Raw genomic sequence first — 19,288 nt, forward strand, 5'->3', positions numbered from 1 at the left:
CAGGGTTCATCTCTGACTGCTGCCCACGTGGGCCTTGTGGCCAGGGAGTGTCCTGTCAGCCTCTCTGCAGCCGTTTGCTGTCCCCCAGGGGGCAGGGCTGAGAGGGACAGAGCGTGGCCTTGAGAGGGGTATTCTATCCTTGCCTTTTTGAAAAATCCCTCCTCCCAGAGCATGGAATTCAGCATTTTGAAAATGGAGGCACCAAGAAGCACACGATACAGACTCCAACCGTGGGGGCCTACTCTTTGAGGAGACAGCGTACTTCCAGAAAAAGGCCATGGAAGGCTGAGCGCACTGTCACATCCTAGTGTACGTTCCATATTGACAGGAGAGACTATATTCTGTGGCCACCTCCCAGGCAGAGGCGGGACAGGCCCAAGACCGGGAGTTCAGGTCTGCCTCCAACTGGGCCAATCCCTGTCCTTCCCCGGGGCCTTGGGGGGTCTCAGGAGGAAAATAAAATGCTTTGAGCAATGATGTGTAAGGTCCCTTTCAACTCTAACAGTTCACCATTCCCATTTGATCTTGCGGAGCAGTGGTTATGGGCTCGCCTGTTGGAGTTCCCCCAAGGAAGCGGAACTTGACTGAAAACACTACTAAAACCACCGCAGGGTGACTGTTCTCCTGCAAAACGAGGTGCGGCTCATCTGACAGGACGGATGGACGGATTATAACACCCTGGTGAGACTCCACTGTCCCCCACGCGGGTACAAACAAACAGTAAGAGTAAAACGAGTAACACTGACCATTTATTTAGCGGGTGAAGTGTACCAGGCTCTATGCTAAATACTTGAGAATATACCTCCATCCTCGCAGCAGGCTCCTGAGGTAAGAGGAAAAAACCCATGCGATGCTCACTGCATGCCAGGCATCCCGCGCATACACGTAGGAACTCACTTACGCTCACCACTCTCCAGTGAGTCAGGTCCTATGCTTACCATGCCCATTTTACAGATGGGGAGCAGTGGCGCAAAGCATTTCGGTGATTTTCCCAAAGTCACATAACTACCCGAGCGGCCAACCTGGGATGTGAATTCCAAAGTCCATACCCATTACCCACCATATCGATTTTAGTATTAATTGATAGATCCAGATTCTGCTTTCCTCAGAAAGTGCATTCTGGGGGCTCCCATGTTTTTCCCGAGTCCCCTTCTGATGATAAGGTGGGAGGAACAGGTGTATCCTGACTGATGGGATGGATGGACAGAAGAACTGGCGTTCTGTCTTGACATGTCCAGGCCGCTGTGTCTCCCTCTGAGGGAGCCATGACTGACCAGGGAGAAAGTTTGAAAAATAAGAGAAATTCCTTACAGAGCCTCTAATGTATCCCCCCTCACCCCCCACTTGCCCCCTCCCCCAAGGCGTGAAAGAATCAAATGAGGAATTCGGGAAGAGATTCTGGAATAAGAGTAACAAGATTTTCTCTCCCTTCCACCTGAATTGGCCATCTGTAATTTTGCACAAATTCAATTTTAAAGTCATGCTTTGTAATTTGTGGAAAATCATATTAAATTAAACAGATCCACGTCTGGGCAATGACTTCTCTCATTTAGCAACATATGGTGCCTCAGAAAGCCCGATCCCATAGCAAAAATATTACCAAAAAAAAAAAAGGGGGGGGTGGCCTTTTAATCATAGGCAATAGAGCAGAGGTGTTCTCGGACATCCCTACTGGCTTCCCTGAGAATGTGAGGAGCGACCTTTAATCTCCAGGAGCTGCAGCGTCGAGAATTACAGAATGTTAGTGTTTAAGACCACGTCTCTAATTGCTTATATGAGATGGGGGGACCTGGCTCGGCGGTAAAGGAAACCGCGGACCTGGTCACTTGGGCGGCTCCGCGCCCGCGCAGGCGCAGCCAACAGGACCCGCAGGACGAGGTCGTGCACCTCGTGGGGGTGGCAGGCGGTGGGGATGAAAGGAACCAGCAACATCAGTCGTCTCTATAACTGTGAGCTCTAACTACTTTGTTCTATAGACACCATCACAAACATACGCTGCAGGTTCAAAACCCAGGCAGGGGGTGGCGGGGCGGGGGGGGGGGGGGGCGGGGATAACTGCACGTTTCAAACACTCGTGCTTTCACCCCTGCGATACCAGCCCTCTTGGACCAGCGAGAGCAGCACGGCTGAAAACTCAGGCAATGACAGGTCTACATAGCCAGCAATTTACAACACTGTACAGATGAAGATTAACAGACCCCGAGAGAAGCGATCTAAATAAACCACTTAATGGGCAGAAATGCCAAGTCGAGCCCTTGAGCTTGTGCTGACTTTTACAGATATTTTAATAACTTTATCATGTAATTTGCCATCTGATCTTGCAGAGAGATGCACTAATGGAGTGCGAGTGGCCACACAGCGCAGTAACCCCAGGAGACTTAATAAAACCACCATGTTCGCTTCCTGACCTGCGACTCCAAAAAGCGCAGTCGCTGGCCAGATTATTTCCTCCTCCCTTTTTACCTTGAGATGTCCTTTTACCCGCCATACTCCTGCCAGTAAGTGTGTATTGGTAACTCTCCCAAAGATGGAAGAATTGGCACAGCCTAAGCTGTCTGGGTCTTGGATCTGGCCTTGGAATGACTCAGATTGAACAAATAAAGCCTGTACGTAAAGAGACATCCTCTGCGGGAATCAGCAAGTTTCAGATCTGGGAGACTTAACTGTCCTGGATGGGTGAGCTGCTTACACCCAGGGTGGTGCCAACTCACCGGCCTTCCCTAGGGATGCTCCGCCTTTAGACACACCGGCAGCCACGCCCAAACCCCAGAGCTGAAGGATCACAATGCCTCCTCTCCCCGTCCTCCCAGCAGAACCGAGCTCATCACTACAGTGGCCCAGACCTAGCAAGCCACACTGCTCACGCTGACGTACAGAGGTGTAGACTCAGCGATGACAGCCGGAAGAACCAAGACGGTGTGCGGCCACGAGAACTCTGTTCGCGGTGTGCGTTTTAAAGCTCAGGGTTCGTGGCCACCCGGTAGTCGCTGGTGACATGAGATGCCTTGGACAGTCCTCTACCACCTCTTCCCCACTCTCGCTCACACTCCCTCCAGCAGGAAGAACAGGGGGTTCCGTCTGACAGAGAATCACCTTCACAAAAGGAGTAGTAAACTCTTGCTGTGGATCACAATTGGATGTGGATCACAAAATCTTGAAACAGATATTTGGAATGTTCTAGATCCTAAATATGACCCTAAGGCGTCGTGAATAACGATGGTGCCCAGGACTGTGGCACTTGAGCCTGTGTCTGGAGGAAATGACTGTCTTTTCTGCCCAACCTGTGGTACTCACGGCTCATTCAGGGACTTGGTGTCATGAGACCGTTTGGTCTCGAAACTGCTGATTTCTTTTAAACATAAATATAATATTCCATGCCACGTAGGACGGCAGAACTGGCTAATACCTCAATCTGAAGACTGTCCGTAGCTCCACAATTAAAAATCAACTGGATAAGAAGTACTACCTCCCTTTCTCCCCCCTGTCAATCCTCAGGTGTGCACAAAGAAACAGAAAATAAACATGATTGGCCAATGTTTGTTTTTAGGGTGAGTTCCGTACTATTTTTAAAAATTATTTTGTTTTATTTACTGTGGTTGGTAACTGAATCTCTGGTATCAAAACATAAAATGTTCTGCCAGAAAGAGATTATGGAAGAAAGGTCTATGGAAAGAAACTGGGTTTGTCAGTGAAGATTTTATTTACAGGCGTTTTGCAATCTGTACCTTTAATCTCCATAACAATTGGGCTGTTTTACTGCTTTGAAGGCCATTGTTCAATAATAAGAAAGCTGCTGTGGGGCTAAAGCTTTGAACATAAAATGCAAAGATACAAGACAAATATGCACGGAGGTGGCCTTCTGAGAAGCCCTCTGCCTCTGTACACTTTCCCCCAAAGGTCTGGCAGTGGTGCCCCGAGGGCCAGAGAGAAATAAAGGAAAGGCAGAAGTCACCACAGTTCCTCAGCATTATTTAAATCATACATGTGGACTTTTACAGAGCCCTAAAATAACTGAATTACAGGGGGCCTGCATTTCCGTTCCCTGCTGTGAGGAAAAATAATGCAAATGAGTAAAACCAAGTCGGTTTGGGGAACCACCCCTTATGAGAAAGCATTCCTACCTTGCGCTCCTACCAGCACATGAAGTCTGTTCCTCCCTTGGTACCAACTTTTGGTAAACTTTGACACGGACTTCATGGCCGTAGTCAAAGTTTCTTTTTCCAATATCCAAATTTGAAAGGCTATCTTCGGGTGATTTGTAAATTTGGGATTATGAGGTATGCAAAGTGAATCACCAGCCTTTCCAAATGGGTGTCCTGTCAACAATGCCTTGCTGTAAAGCCATTTTTAAAAAGGCAGCTTGTCGAAATACGACAGTGATATGCCTGGCTCTGGGGAAGTCAAATTCTTGAATCCATCCCAACCGGCACAGAAGGTTCCTGCCATCTTCTGTGCCCCTGCTTACGACCCTGCACAATGTCATGAGCTGTGGGGGGCTAGGGCAGAAGGCACCCGGGGCCTCCTGTCTACGGTCTGCTTTGCTCCGGTGACAGAGGGCGGAGCCTGTTTTTTTTCCCTATTGAGCTCTGCTGGCCCTCTGGCCCCATCTGCATAGATGCTCTAGAAAATGTTAAGAAATATCTGATCTCATTTAAGAAAAAAAAAAAAATCATACATTTTCCTGCCTGGGAAATAAAAGTACCATGATAGTGAGTTCCGGCAATGGTGGGGTGAAGTGCTGGGAGCCAGAAGAGGTGATCGAGGCATTTAGCATGAGCCACTGAGCCCATACCTACCTGCCCATAATATCTGTTCTGGCGTGGGGGACATAGGAAGGTTCTTTCTTTCTTTCTTTCTTTTCTTTTTTAAAGATTTTATTTATTTATTTGACAGAGAGAGACACATTGAGAGGGAACACAAGCAGGGGGAGTGGGAGAGGGAGAAGCAGGCTCCCGGCCGAGCGGGGAGCCCGATTCGGGGCTCGATCCCAGGACCCTCGGATCACGACCCAAGCTGAAAACAGACGCCCAACGACTGAACCACCCAGGCACCCCAGGCAAGTTATTTCTAGACTCCTCTGCTGCCTCCTCTCCTTTCTACCTTGGTATAATTGCTAGGATTGTGGTCCCCCAAAAGGTGTGCCTGTGTTCTGACCCGTGGAACTGTGAATGTGACCTTATTTGGAAAAACAATCTACAGAGGCGATTGAGTGAGATGAAGTGAGATTCTTCTGGTTTATCTGGGTGGGGCCTAAATCCAACCACGGGTGTCCTTAGAAGAGACAGAAGAGGGGATGACACGGACACAAAGGCCAGGCAAAGATGAAAGCAGACATGGGAATGATGCAGCCACAAGCCAGAGAATGCCTGGAAGAGGCAAGGAAGGACACTTCTCTAGGGTCTTCAGAGGGAGCCTGGCCCTGCCAGCACCTTGATTTTGGACTCTGGTCTTCAGAACTTGAGACCATACATGTCTGTGGTTTTAAGCCATCGAGCTACAGTGGCCACTGAAAACGAATACACCTGGTTTGGTGATGCTGAGCTTACCAGTTAACTAACAGTTTTAAGTGGTGTCCACGGGCTGGCACTATGGCTCGCTGCTTTGTGGTTCACAGTGACCCTAGGATCTCCAAGCATTAACTGGTACTCCCATTTTGCAGATGGAGAGACCAAGGCTTTAAGAGCTTCAGTAACTATGGCAATACGTGGTGCAGGCCAGGTTTGGGCCTCAGTGGCCTGCCTGTGGAGCCTTCACTCTCAGTCACTCTGCGCTCTCTTTCTTGGACATTAGGTTTCCAGCTTAGCTTTCCTGCTGATTAACCGTTGATACCAAGTAAGTGTTCCAACTGCAGTTGTATTAAAAATTTACTCTCCTGAACCAAAATCCTTTGTCGGGGTGTGTGAACCCTTCTTTCTTGTAATTAGAAAAGATGCCCACAAGGCATTATCAACATGCTCGGGAAAACACGGTCCGGTCACCTTGAACGACATCCATGAACACATTTGGTGTGAAAACGCAGTCCCGCTAAAATGTGGTTGATGATGACTGGGGTGCTGATGCCCGGCCGGGTTGGCGGCTCCTTTGAAGGGCCGGTTTATTAAGTACTTAGCTGTGCGGTGCTTGTAAATACAGCGCAGGCATTTGAGTGGTGCTGTTCAAGGGGGTTCTGTGTTGGTAGCTCTGCCTCTCCATAAACAGAGCGCAGAGAGTCAATGTCAGACTGGCTTCCACGCCAAGCACGGTTAAGTAACTCACAGGAGTGAGTGGAAAGCAGGGGTGACAGACACAGGGCAGCCACATCAGACTCAAGCCATGAAGGCACAGGCAGACTAGGATGCAAAGGCTTTAGGGCCGTTTTTTTTTTTTGAAGGAGAAAACAAAGACTTCACTTTCTTCCCATCCTACTTTCTCCTTTTCCAAATACTACGACGCCACTCATTAGTATGAGCTTTTCACACTTTCCCTAAACCTACAGTTTACATTGCACCGGCCCAGAACACAGAAAACATGAACTGAGTTCTCAATTCCTGCTTCTAGCCCTATTAACTCTAACCCCTCTGCCTGCTTGGGAGAAGAGGGGACAGGACAGGGTCATGGCACCCCTCAGCTGGCTCCCACCCCACGTGTCAGCCCTTCATCACGCATCCATTCCACCATTTTCTTTTTCCCTCCCTTCCTTCCCCCTTGCATTTATTTATTTTGATTTATTCATGGGGACACCTGATCTAGGCTTGATGTCAACCATGTAAGATTCTGTCGTCAACCTTGAAAGGCTCTCAAATTCTACCACACCTAGATAAGAGTTATTTTTAAATCATTCACTTTTCAAGTTTACAGCATGCCTTCTGTGTTGATTCCTAGCGCCCTGACTATTTTGCTTTGTCGTGTGACCATTAAAAGACCACCGATAGATCTATACGTGCACATTTCTGGTGTCTGATGGTCGTCTTTACTTCCAAGGTTATCAAAGGGCTCCCATCCCCCCTTTGATTTTGAACTTCTAGAAGAAGAAGGAAGGAGAGAGAGAGACAGAGAGACAGAGAGACAGAGACAGAGAAGGAAGAAGAAGAAAAGAGAAGTGCTATGCAGTTCGGTATTTTACTCCCAAGGCTGGAAAGGGGATTTCTCTGTCCCTTCTACAGGGAAGTGGAAAGGCTTTTTTTTTCCCCTTTTGTCAATGCATCTGGTAAACACTGACATAAGTAAGCCTGAATAATAGGGGAGGAACCAAGGCAATTCATATCTCAAAAAGCGTCACAGACAACAGTACCAGAGAACATAGTCTTTCCAAAGTAACTTTATCCTTTGGGGAAAATCACTATCCACACAAAAAACATTTGGAAGACAAAAACTGAGGAGGTGAATCTGAGATGTCGGGGTCTCTGCTCCCTGACCATACTATCAACCCTCAAAGCGAGGTACCCACACTCCTCAACGCTGATCAGAGGTTGCCTGGATTTGGACGTTAAGGAGGCTTTGGTCCCAGTGGACCCCAAGGCAGACTCTTCCATGCAGGAAGGCCAGGCTGTCGCCCCAGTAAAGCAGACAGAGGGTAGCTGGGAAGCCCTCCTCCTCCCCCTTGTCCCTCATTCCCTCGCGCGAGAGATGCATTATTCTGAGTTAAGTTTTCTTTTGTCCCCAACTTGAAAAATAAATGTACATGTCCCCCCACCGGCCATCCCCCCAAAAAAACAGCTTATCGAGGTGCCCATCACAGAGTCTGGCCCTAAGGTTCTCATTATTAGCAATATCTAATAATAACAGACCATATTCAACACAGGCCCGCCAAGGGAATGCCCAGCCCCGTACTTCTCCCATGTCCCCTTTGATGATCGGGATTCCCTTGATGCTGGTCAGCCCTGTGTCTAATCGATCCTCGATCCCAGAGAACCTGCCACCTTGTCCACACTGGCTCTGTAGCCCAGAAAGGTCTGGGTTTGAGTCCAAGTCTGTCACTTATGCTCTTGGAGACTCTGGGCAATTGTTAACCTCTGAGGTTCAGCTGCTCTGTCTCTAAACCACACCCCAGGATTGTGGTGAGAGCGGGATAATGCATACAAAAGGCTTGACCTGTGCCAAAAGCTATCATAACCGGTCCAGTTAAAGAGTTAAACCTCACGCCCTGACGATTATGGCAACGCACGCAAGAACAACAAAACTGGCCTCTTTGTCCAGTTTTCTGCACCAGCAGATACTAGCCTGTCTCCATCTTCCCAGAAAGAGGGGTTTATGCAGCCTTAAATGTGGTTCATCATTTTTGGTAAATCGGGAGTCAAATTCTTAAAATTACTTGCTGGGGTTGCCTGGAGCCTTCTCTAGGAGAGTGTGTGTGACCCATCAGCATCAGCGACTTCATCTCGCTAGCATCTGTGCTGTCCCATCTTTTAAAAGGACACGTGTCCGTGTTCCTTCCCATGACTGAACACGAATTCTAAAACCCGCCTGTAGAAGTTCGAGACGATGTCTTCCTTAACTAATCGTGCAGCCATGACAAAAATGGCTTTCTATTCACTTTTAAGAGCCCGTGAAGGAGGAAGTTGAAGTTAACCTCAGCCCTTTTAATAGTTAAAACCTCAACAAGTAAACAGTGGTTTGGTGGCATGACAACCTGCCCCCCTCTTCCCTTATCCTGCTTCAGATAATTTGAGATGCCTATTTTGAGTGATTCTCCGCACATCTGATTCTAGATAAATAGAGGTGTTATTATAGATCTGTGATTTCCTACTGACAGAGTTAAAGGGGCAGGCTTAACTCTCCGGATGAAGCCCCATCCTCTCTGTCAACCCACGATCCCTCCAAGCCCCCAGTCGCGGATATTTCCCGAGGCTGGAAACATTCACACATCTGTACGGCACGCTGTGGCATTGCTGTGACTACCTTTGGGATATTTTTCTTACGACGATGGCTGCCGTTTCATAGCGAGCCATAAACACAGGCTGGATTTTTATATAAAGCATCTTCTTAAATATAATATGGAGTCTCTAGAGCTAAGCCAGGAAAATAACCATTTTCCTACTTGTCAAGAACAAAATGAAGGTTCTGGCTGAAAGAGACTTTACTATTATCCCTGTTAACTTTCTAATTTCAGGGGAAAAAACATCCCAAGGGTCTACTCAAAACATGACTAGGATAAAAAAGCATTTTCTTACAGAAAAAAAAAAAAAGAAAGAAAGAAAGAAAAGGAAAAGTAGTTTTACGTGAATATATCCTGGATAGTTATTTTTTTTAAAAAGCTCCTACGATTTTACAAGTGAAGGATTGAATAGGCAAATTATATTTTGGAAAGAAAGGGAATCAGCAATATAGTTAACACATTCTTTCGAGCAGCAACCAAGCCTCTGGGGCACTCTAAAAGCAAGTTATTACTACTTACATGTTGCAGAAGTAAAAAGTTTTTAAAAGGAACAAGAAAGGGGTGAGGCTCTGTGTTAAACCTGATCCTTTGCTAAGCATATAGTATTCCAAGAGCTAAAGAATGCCCATTCGGCCCTGGTAATATCTCCACCCCCGCCCCCCCCCCCCCCCAAGGGCTGCTGACGGCTGAGGACAAGAATTCACTTACCACCCTCCCCCTCTTCTTTTTGGGAAAAAGAGCTATCTGACAAGGAGGCAAATCAGATCTGATTCACTCCTCACCAAAACTGTCCGAAACAAAGCTGACTTAACGGTGACCATTTCATCTTGCCGCCCTGTGGCTGAATCTTCCATTGCTTTTAAAAATGCTTCATAGTTTGGGTTCCAGTATCAGTAGAAGAAGGCAAGTCCCTTTATCAGCCGAGTAGGCTAAATCGTCAGTTACACGATGAGAGAATAAGAAAACAGAAGGCTTCCCTTTGCTGTTACAAATGGAGGCCTGCAGATGGCATAAATTAATTTAAATGGCCCTAAACACAAGATGAAGGAATCTCCTCGAGAATTTGTTCTGTTTGGAAGGAAAGTTTCATTTCACCCCTCATCCATCTCTCTCACTTAACTCCATCCGATTTACCACACACACTTGCATTTTGGCATTTAAAGAAAAATCAATATGCATATTTTGAACAAGTATTCATGATAAGCACCACAAAACTGATGATTTCAAGGAGGCTTTCTCCTAAATACACCGAAGATGAGTCCGTAGATGAGAGAGAACCCACCAACATCAAGCTTCGGTTTCTGTTTGGAGACAACGGGGCCACCCTACGGATGGGCCACTTAGCAGCTGTGGGCACGGTATCTGACGGGAAGCCTTCTCTGGGAACTTTCCACTCAAATAACAGAACCTCCGCAGACACATAACTAGGAGAGCTCGTGGGATGAGCCATCAAACTCTGTGCAAGAGAGCATGCTTGCCTTTCGAGAGCCCCACATGTGCTAACCCCAAAGGGAGCGACTGGCCCGGAAACCTTAAAAAACTCATGACGAGCACACATCCCCCGGTAGGACTCACACAGTGAAAACGCCTGGGGAAGCTAATTTCTGCGGTCCCAGAGGGCAAGTAGCATGTCCCTGGCTGGCCACCTGCCCTCTCCCCCAGATGTGTTGCTTATCTCTCCCTTTGAGTTAGACAAGCCTGCTACTTGGAGAAAGAATCTTACTGTGACCGTATCCCACGCAGCTGTGTCCTGCGCAGCACATAAAGAAAATGACTACATTTCGGAAATTCGAAATGGTATCACAGAGCAAATAATCATTGACGTCAGTGGTTTCTACAGTGCAAATGAACTCTGTGTATTATCTAATTTGGCACAGTGTGTTTTATGCAATTATTGTATTTTATAGTCATTTGTTTTCCAAACTGGCAATTTGTTTTCCAAATATACTAACTTACACTCTCACCATCAAGGCATAAGGATTTTCTCTTAATTGTTACCAACTATAGGTATTGCTCGCTAAACCCGGGTATGTGTGTATGGTGTGTGTGTGTGGGGGGGCGTTCATCTGCATTCTTTACTGATGGTCCATTTATTTATTGTAAATAATACCTTTGATGTGCTGGCATCCAGACTTTCCTAGTATTTCTTTATATTTTTAAAAGAACATATATTAGATACAAACCCCACAAATAATCTGAAGACAACAAGAACTTGAACCATCCTGACTTTCACCTTGCTTGGGCTGTGTGTGTGTGGTGTGTTCAAGCCTGCTGGGTAGGTAGGAAAACAACATAGCCAAAGCTAACTTTTAAAAAATTCAAGATATTATCTGCATATAGATATATCTCTCCATAGCCCAGGCACCAGTGCCTCTCGATCTGGGGATCTCATTACAGCGTGGATCTGACTCAGGAGGTCCCGGGCGGGCCAGAGACTCTGCTGTCTAGCGCGCTCCCAGACTGCGGGTGTGAGGACCACCCTTTGAGCAAGGAGGAGAAGCCAGGACTGGTCTGGGGGGGTGCAGCCCAAGGGCGAGGCAGGAAGCGGGCTCCCTCCAGGTACTTACCCTGCATCTGACTCTGAGGCTGAGGGTTAAAGGCAGTGGAGTGGTTCAAGGAGGCCCGAGGGTTGGGTGTGGGGGCTGGGTGGTGTGGGCTGACCCTCATGGCCGTTCGCCGCAGCTGCTCCAGCTCACTGAGCCGCTCAGAAAAGGACAAGCTCCCGGGCTTGGTCTGATCATCTAGTTTCTGACGATGTCCTATTGTGGGGAGGGGGAAGGGAGTGGGGGTGGGAAGGGGAGAGGGAGGCAAGGAAGGAGGGAGGGAAAAGATCAGAAAATGTATTGTGGATTTTCTAAGATTGGGGGTTTTCTCGTCTTTCCCCTCCCTCTCCCCTCACCCCCAATGTGGATTTACTGGAGATTGGCACACACGGGGCTGGCTTCCCGAGGAAATTTGGGGCCATTGTCCCCATGGCAGACGGGGGGGGCCCTTTCATCACAGGCCACTGGGTGCTCCCCCAGCCTGCGCCCCATCTCCCCAACCCTCTGCGCCCATCTCCACCGGGCAGAAGGCAGTGGGCATACAGGGACTGGTGGCGGTGGACGATTGGGCGGGAGAGAAGGTGCATTAATGGTTGGCACTTGGCCACGCGCTGCGGGCTGAGCTACGGCAGCCAGGAAAGGTGCCCTCCCCGTGGCATCGCGACCGCCGCTCCTTACTGCAAACCCAGCCACCGGCAGGTTTTAGAGGCAGCAAAGTGGGCCCTGGAGCTTAGCACACGCCCCTTCCAACAGGAAATGAGGTGTGGCTACAAACCCGCAGTCCTTGGGGAGGTCAGATTTCCTGTTAAATGCAGGGCATGGGCAGCCCCTTGGCCCCTCTCCGCTCCCTCTGTAAATGACTGCGATTAAAGCTTCTCCTCGAAAGCGTCTCACGAGCCTTCTTCAGCATGCTTCTTCCCTGAAACCGACTTCCCTAGGTGTACCCTCTAAGCTTTAGGGGGTTGACGGGAAGGTGGAGCCTGGGCCTCATCCGGGCCAGTCCTCCCAGAAGGCTGGGCCTCCTGGAGCCCAGAGGTCGCGCCAGGAGGCTGGATGGGCTTCCCCCAAGGGCTCAGGAATCCAAGGTGGGAAGGTGGGCCTCTCTGTTGTCCACATAGACCATCAGTATCCTTGCCTTGTTCCCCATCCAAATCACTGTCACCAGGATGCAGTGAGCAGAAGCCATTCACATGGGACAAGCCAGGAGGGCTGCGCTTCCTGTTTCCTTCCTTCCTCCCCCAACACGAGGGCTTCACACTGGAGACGCAGGCCTATCAAGCACAACTGAGGCTCAGGGTGCACTGATAGAGCCACCATGGGGCCAGGCAATCCCTTCTCCTTTCAAAGAGGATGTGCCCTTGCTCCTTTCTCACCCCTGGGGTCCGAATGAAGAGTCACTGACCAATTTCACCAGCATCACCCGCCCCCCAACCCGCCGCTGTCATCAGGTGACCTCCAAACGACACTGGAGGAGCGGCCCGCTTGCTGCCATAATCGAGGGCTTGTTCACGTGTCCTGACCCAGACCTCACTTAGAAAGAGGATCCGTGGATTCCACTCCCCACCCCACCCCCCCCCGGCCCAGGCTGGGAGCGGGGTGGGACAAGTATATTTTAGCCCAGCTCCCAATCGCTACAGTTACAAAATTAAATTTTATAACTTGTATTATGGTTCCAAATCTCCGTGGCTGGCCGTCTCTTCCTGCTGCCAGGCCCCTTGGCACAGTTGACATGGTTTCACATTCCAGACCAAAAAAAGGCCCCACTATATTGCGGTGATTTTATCACGAACAAGACCTGTTTGGCTCCCAAATGAGGAAAACGACTTAAGCATAATATCTGTGTAGTTCAAACGCAATGCTCCCTCTTTTCATAGGTCACCAAGGCAAATCTGGACTCTGATTCAGCCCCACAGCCCACAACCCTCGACCTGAACACAAACAGCCTGAGTCACACAGGCAGGGCCAGCACACATGTGAGAGGCCTCTTACCGGCTGAGTATTTTAAGCACCGGCCTTGTGGGCGAAAGGCCATCGGGCCAGGTCCCGGAATCACTCCTGTCATCCCTTTCCCTCAGAAGTATGAAAATGTCTTTTTCTAGAACGTTCTATTTCAGTCGGCCATGGTGTAACTGTCTCTGGATGGATCTTTCCCTGACTCCTCCCTCCTCTTATCTTTGTGACAGATTCTTAGCTTTCTGGTGATCAGACTGAAAAATCTGATATTCTTGCCCCCCAAACAATTCCAACTCAAAAGCCACTCAAAGCACAGTAATTTAGCCTTTTAAATGCCTAGCAACCTAATGGCTAGTATTAGGAGTCGAGCAGAGAAAAAGGCAGGAAAAACGATTCTGGACAGTTCTACAGCCTCCAAAAGAATGCCGGTTGGCGAAGTCATAGTGCAGAGGCTTCCAGCAGGCTTTGTACCCATTTCAAAACTTCACATTCCTTGGGCACCCAGTGGCATTTTTGAAGAACACCATGTCAAGGACAGTGGGTGATCCAGGAGAATGATGTGTACGAGATCATTCTAAATACAAGCATTCGGCACTGTGGAGTCCACAGTTGGCCTTTGAAGAAAGGCTGTCAGTTGTGTCTGTCTCAGCCACCGAGCTTGGGGACCACGTACCACCAAGAAACGGAGCGAGAATAAGTCATTTTAGGTAATGCGCTCCTGTGGCCAGGCACAACGTGAGATTATTATTATTTTTTTTTTATCAGTCCCCTCTCATTGCCCTATGTTTAAAAAAATGTTTTAACATGTGAGCAATTTCTGGACCAGCTGACACCTGCCAAAATCGTAGTCATTTACAGAGATTAGCTGATGACTGTCTGCTTTAGCAGGAATGTTCAGGCATAACTTTCAGAGAAAACAATTCTTCACTCTGAGCTATTTCCTAAGCCCCGAGAGTCAGGAGGCTGAGTTTAATGCTGGAGGAGTGGTGGGTTGGGGGGCAGGGGAGCGTTCACTCCACACCCTCCCCATATGTGGTCCTGGCAGAAAGAGCGTTATTGCCTCTGCAGGGAATCCTGAGCCCCTTCCTCACCATGGGGCTGGAGGGCTGTAACACCAAGGAACAAGGGAAATAAAAAGCATTATCATATTAAAGGTGTGGTTCTGATGCATTTATAAGCTAGATCGAAAGAACACCTCATTCTTCTTTTCTGAAGCCATCAGATTTCATGGGCCAAAGAGCAATATTTTGTGTGAAATACAGAAGCTTCCGATCTAAAATTACAAGTGGGGGGAAAATGAATGCTTTATGTCTCCGGTTTCCTGTATCTGTGTGCAATTAAAATGTCAATTTGCCCCCTGAATTTTAAATACAGGAGTATGGGAAATGCCCACTATCAAACTCACTTTCCTTCTTTCTTGCTGAGTACTGGGCTTCAGAGGGCAGCAGGGAATTCAACTCTGGATCAGATCTAGTAGAATTACAATGCAGGCCTAAACACTTGCATGTTGGCAGCCTGGGTTTTTGAGCACATCGGAAGTCCACTGAAAGTGTGGACACAGTGGTCCTTAAAATCGTGGCTACCTCGAGATTTCACACTAGGACATCTTAATGAATCTTGACCAGAGTTGAAAAGGATACTAAATTATGTTTCTCTATTACCATTCCCACATTTTGAAAAAAAGTCTTTGATTAGGATTTTATTATATATGCAGAGTCATAAAAAGCCGAAAGAAAAAAAAATAAAAATAAATTAATCCCATCTGCTAAATTTTACTTCTTCATTCCAAAGACATATGTCCTGTAGTTTTCTGGGCTGGCTGCCCACAAGGCATCCCTAAACGTTATGATATCTGTGATGGATAATGAGACCAGCTTTCAATTTTCCGCTATAAAAACGAGACTGAGGAGGTATGCATATCTCATCCATAACTGAACTATCTTTTTCAAGAAACCATTGCCGAACTGTGAAATATGCTATTATTTCTATCAGAGAAAATAGGTAAGGCTAAATTGTCACCTTTTCCTGGAAAATTCTGGCCAGAGAGAGTAATTTTATGGCAGTTTGTTAGTCCATGTTTCTGGTATGGGCTTACTACTTTTCTTGATAGATTCTCAGCAGAAAAAGTAGGAAGGTGTAGACTCAAAGCATCGTCATGACGAGCAGTTGAGGAAAATGTATGCAAAATGATAATACAAAAAAGAGATCTATCTCTCGGTGTGTATCCATCTACATCTGTATCTATCTATACATAACACTGTGATTCTTCTAAAAGCATACATGCATTTCAAAACATGCCTGCCAATCAATCTGATACTAACCACAGGGATCTGGATAGAAGACATGGATTTCCCCCCTCCCCTTAATTTGCTACTGCTTTATGACCATGGAAAAGAAATTGACGTGTGTACAGAACAGCTCACTTTTCCTGGTGTAACAGTCGGGTCATTAAAGTCCCGAGGACAGGAAAGTAATAGTACTGAATGCGAATGTGATACTTCCTTAAAGCACCTTGTAGGTAATGAAATAAATCTTCTTAACCGCAAACCTATCCGTCTGCTGGCTAATTTTTTTTTTTAGATTATTTATTTATTTATTTGAGAGAGAGAGAGAGAGGGAACACAAGGGGGGGGAGTGGGAGAGGGAGAAGCAGGCTCTCCGCCGAGCAGGGAGCCCGACGCGGGGCTCGATCCCAGGATCCTGGGATCACGACCTGAGCCGAAGGCAGACGCCTAATGACTGAGCCACCCAGGCGCCCAGTCGGCTGGCTAATGTAATGTTGGGCAGCATTATACCATCGTGTATGTCACAATAGAAAATATAACATAACAATATATATGATACCATATTGTATATTAGAATGCATATTATATTTACATGTTTCTATATTGCCCAATGCTATATAAACTTTGGTGGCCTAACTTTTCCCTCCAACTTCTTCCCATATTATTAAACTAGGAGATCCATACAAAGTTAGAGTACTTCACAACTGGAGAAGAGCTGGAGAAATCAGCCTTGTTTTTTAACCCACGTGGGAGAAGTGAAGTTCAGAGAGGTTGTTATTTATCTAATCTCACACAGCTGATTAGAAAAAGAGGGCAGGTCTGAAAACACACCTACTCCCCCCGCCGCCCGCAATCTTGCTCAATGCACCTATAAATGCCAATTTCTGTGCGAGCCCAGGGTGCACAGTGTTAGGTGGTTATAGATCCCGGGGCCGGCAGAGCCTCATAAGGATTTGCCCTTTACCATCCCACTTCTGTTCCCAGCTTGTGCTTAGCACCAGAGCCGTCTTGTGACCCACAGTGGAGAGCTAATGTCTCACACACCTGAATGAGCATCCGAATCACAGATCTGGCTTGGTAGGTCTGGGATGTGGCCCGAGAATTCAGATTTCTACTAAGGCCCAAGTGATGCTGATGTTCCAGGTCCCGGGACTATCCCGGGGATTTGAGTGATTCTTCCCTATATGCATGCGCCTTCAGCGTACTTCTAATTTGCCCTGGGCTGGAAAGGACCACAGCAAATAGACCAGAACTGTGCTTAGATTAAGTGTCCATGAGCACCAAGTGCTGGCCTTGTTTTGGTGACAACCATTTGGTGGTCTTTTTCTTAATCTTTTAACTCTTCAATGTATGCAGAGCAGCTGAAAATGCCAAAAGTCTGCCCGATAGGTAAGTGGGTGTTGCCCGTTTCTCCGTGGCCATCACTGAGTTGAGTCAGTGAGTCACCGTGGCTGTACTCGGGCTGATCTGTAAGGTGGACCCAGAATTTTCAAGTGGAAAGTAACTCCTCTCCAGGCATCTAAGGAAGGACTTTGAGGAAGAGCAGGAAAGGTTTATGAGGAACCTATTCCGTGCCAGTTGAGACTTCCGGGTGCCCACAAGGATGGGGGTGTGAACGCAGGTGCTCTCATCCTTCTCTCCCCTAGAGAAACAACATGGCACCAGGGAAACGTGGTTGCCAGTCTGTGTGTTAAGAACCTCCATTATAAATCTGCTTTTCCACCCAACTTTCCTGCGGACAAGAGCAAGTCTCTTCATTACCCAGCCTCCTTATCTGAAAGCCTGGAATTAAAGGACTAAGATGGATTACTCTGAGGGGCTCTAAAAGCATTCACAGCAATTATACCTGCAGCAATTAGCTACTCAACTGGTTCTCGTTGGACGCCTCCAAGCACAGGCTTTCTTGAACAACTTCATATGATGTTAGGACTTTCAAAGGTTTCCTTCTGTCTTTTTTTCAGCCAGACACCTGGCCTGTGGGAGCCAGTCCCAAGCTCAGCTGTCAAATTGGTCCTTGGAGCTCGATCTTGAAGCTAGGCTTCTACCGGCCTCACTACTCTCCCATGTGCTGGTGAAGAGCAGCTCTGACAACACGTGCTCACAATTCACTCTCCCTCTGCCTCTGGCTGTGTTGTCAGTGGCCCTTTGATGAGCGACCCAGGACAGTGGTCTTCCTGGAGCCTCTCTCTCCCCTCAAGACTTCACTGAGCCTTTCAGACTACCCTCCTCACTGGGGCGTCCCACTCTGGGTTTTGGCCCCTTCCGCATTATCATCCGAGAGCTGCTTCCAGAGGCAGTGGGCCATTAGACTCACCTCAAAACCTGCTAGCAAGTTTCAGGGGTTTGCAGCTGGGAAAAAAGCCAGTCTGCCGAACCTTCTCCAGGGTCTCACTTCTCTGCTTTTCTGATTGGATAGAAAACAGTAACACTAGGGGCGCCTGGGGGGCTCAGTCAGTTGAGCCTCCGACTCTTGGTTTCGGCTCAGGTCATGACCTCAGGGTCGTGAGATTGAGCCCCGCGTCGGGCTCTGCGCTCAGCTCAGAGTCTGCTTGAGATTCTCTCTCTCCTTCTCCCTCTGCCCCTCCCCCCGCTTGTGCACATGTGTACTCTCTCTCTGTCTCTCAAATAAATACATAAGTAAATAAAAATCTTAAAAAAAGAAAAAGAAAAAAATGATGATCTTTTGTTCCCGGCCAAACCCCTCTCATCAGCAGCAAGAGGAATGTGAGTCTGAGATTAATGCTCATCACCCTACCTGTACGATTATCCACTCCCCCTCACCTACGTGCCTTGGGCAGGTGCCCTCCCGCCTTCTACACATGGATAATCACACTGAGCCAGTATAGAAAAGTCCATCAGGATGCTGCTTCTTCCTAGGTCATGTGTTTCGACTTACTTAAGGATCCCACAGACATGACACTTTACCCCAGGAGAATCAGCCACAGGGACAGTGATGCCTTTGGTCGGGGAGCACTTTGATTCTCTTGCAGGTGGCAATAGGTAAGCGAGAGACCAGAAGTCTGGCTGTGCATGGGGCTTCCCTCTCCTGGGTCTTCCCAAACCATGGTCCTGCAGTGGCCCCTCACACGGCATAAAGCACGTGTTTTAGAGGCCAGGCTCTACTTTTGCTAAGCCTGCTTTCTAAGGTCAATACCCCCCTATTTTGAAACTAGAAGTCAGACAATCTGAATTCTCCACTCTGCTCCAGCCACCCTGGCCACCTTGCTGTTACTCCTATATGTCTGCCTCAGGACCTTTGCACCTACTGTTTCTTCTGCCCAGAATGCCCTTCTCCCAGATATCTGTGGACCACATCCCCCCTATCCTTCAAGTCTTTGCTCCAATTTCATCTTCTCCCTGAAGACTTTCCCGAACACCCTAGTTTAAATTGCAAACTCTCCCGACCCAGCCAATGCCTAGCCCTTTTCTTCGGTTGTCTCCACGGTACTTATTAATGTTACTTGTGGTCTGTCTGTGCCCACTGGACTGTAAACTCCACGAGAATGTGGGGTTTTGCCTCTGTTCTTCACGGCTGTATCCCTAGCACCAACGGGAGCATCCAGCACATGACAGGCTCACTAAACACTGACTGAACGGGTGCTCAGACCCTTCATGACTGGGGCCGTCCACCTGTCCTTCATCAGAACGTAGGA

At 48.0% G+C, this 19,288-nt stretch overlaps 1 protein-coding gene across 1 annotated transcript in view; it reads right to left on the reverse strand.

The window, feature by feature from the left end:
• RUNX1 (RUNX family transcription factor 1) overlaps nucleotides 1-19,288 on the reverse strand; it is a 158,027-nt gene that overhangs the window by 30,236 nt on the left and 108,503 nt on the right. Inside the window, exon 6 of the mRNA XM_035017655.1 lies at nucleotides 11,422-11,613. Coding sequence (XP_034873546.1) covers nucleotides 11,422-11,613 — 192 coding nt within the window. The remainder of the gene's footprint in view (nucleotides 1-11,421; nucleotides 11,614-19,288) is intronic.

The sequence above is a fragment of the Mirounga leonina genome, unplaced genomic scaffold, assembly GCF_011800145.1.
Source record: "Mirounga leonina isolate KUSES-001 unplaced genomic scaffold, KU_Mleo_1.0 Mir_172, whole genome shotgun sequence".
Lineage (NCBI taxonomy): Eukaryota > Metazoa > Chordata > Mammalia > Carnivora > Phocidae > Mirounga > Mirounga leonina.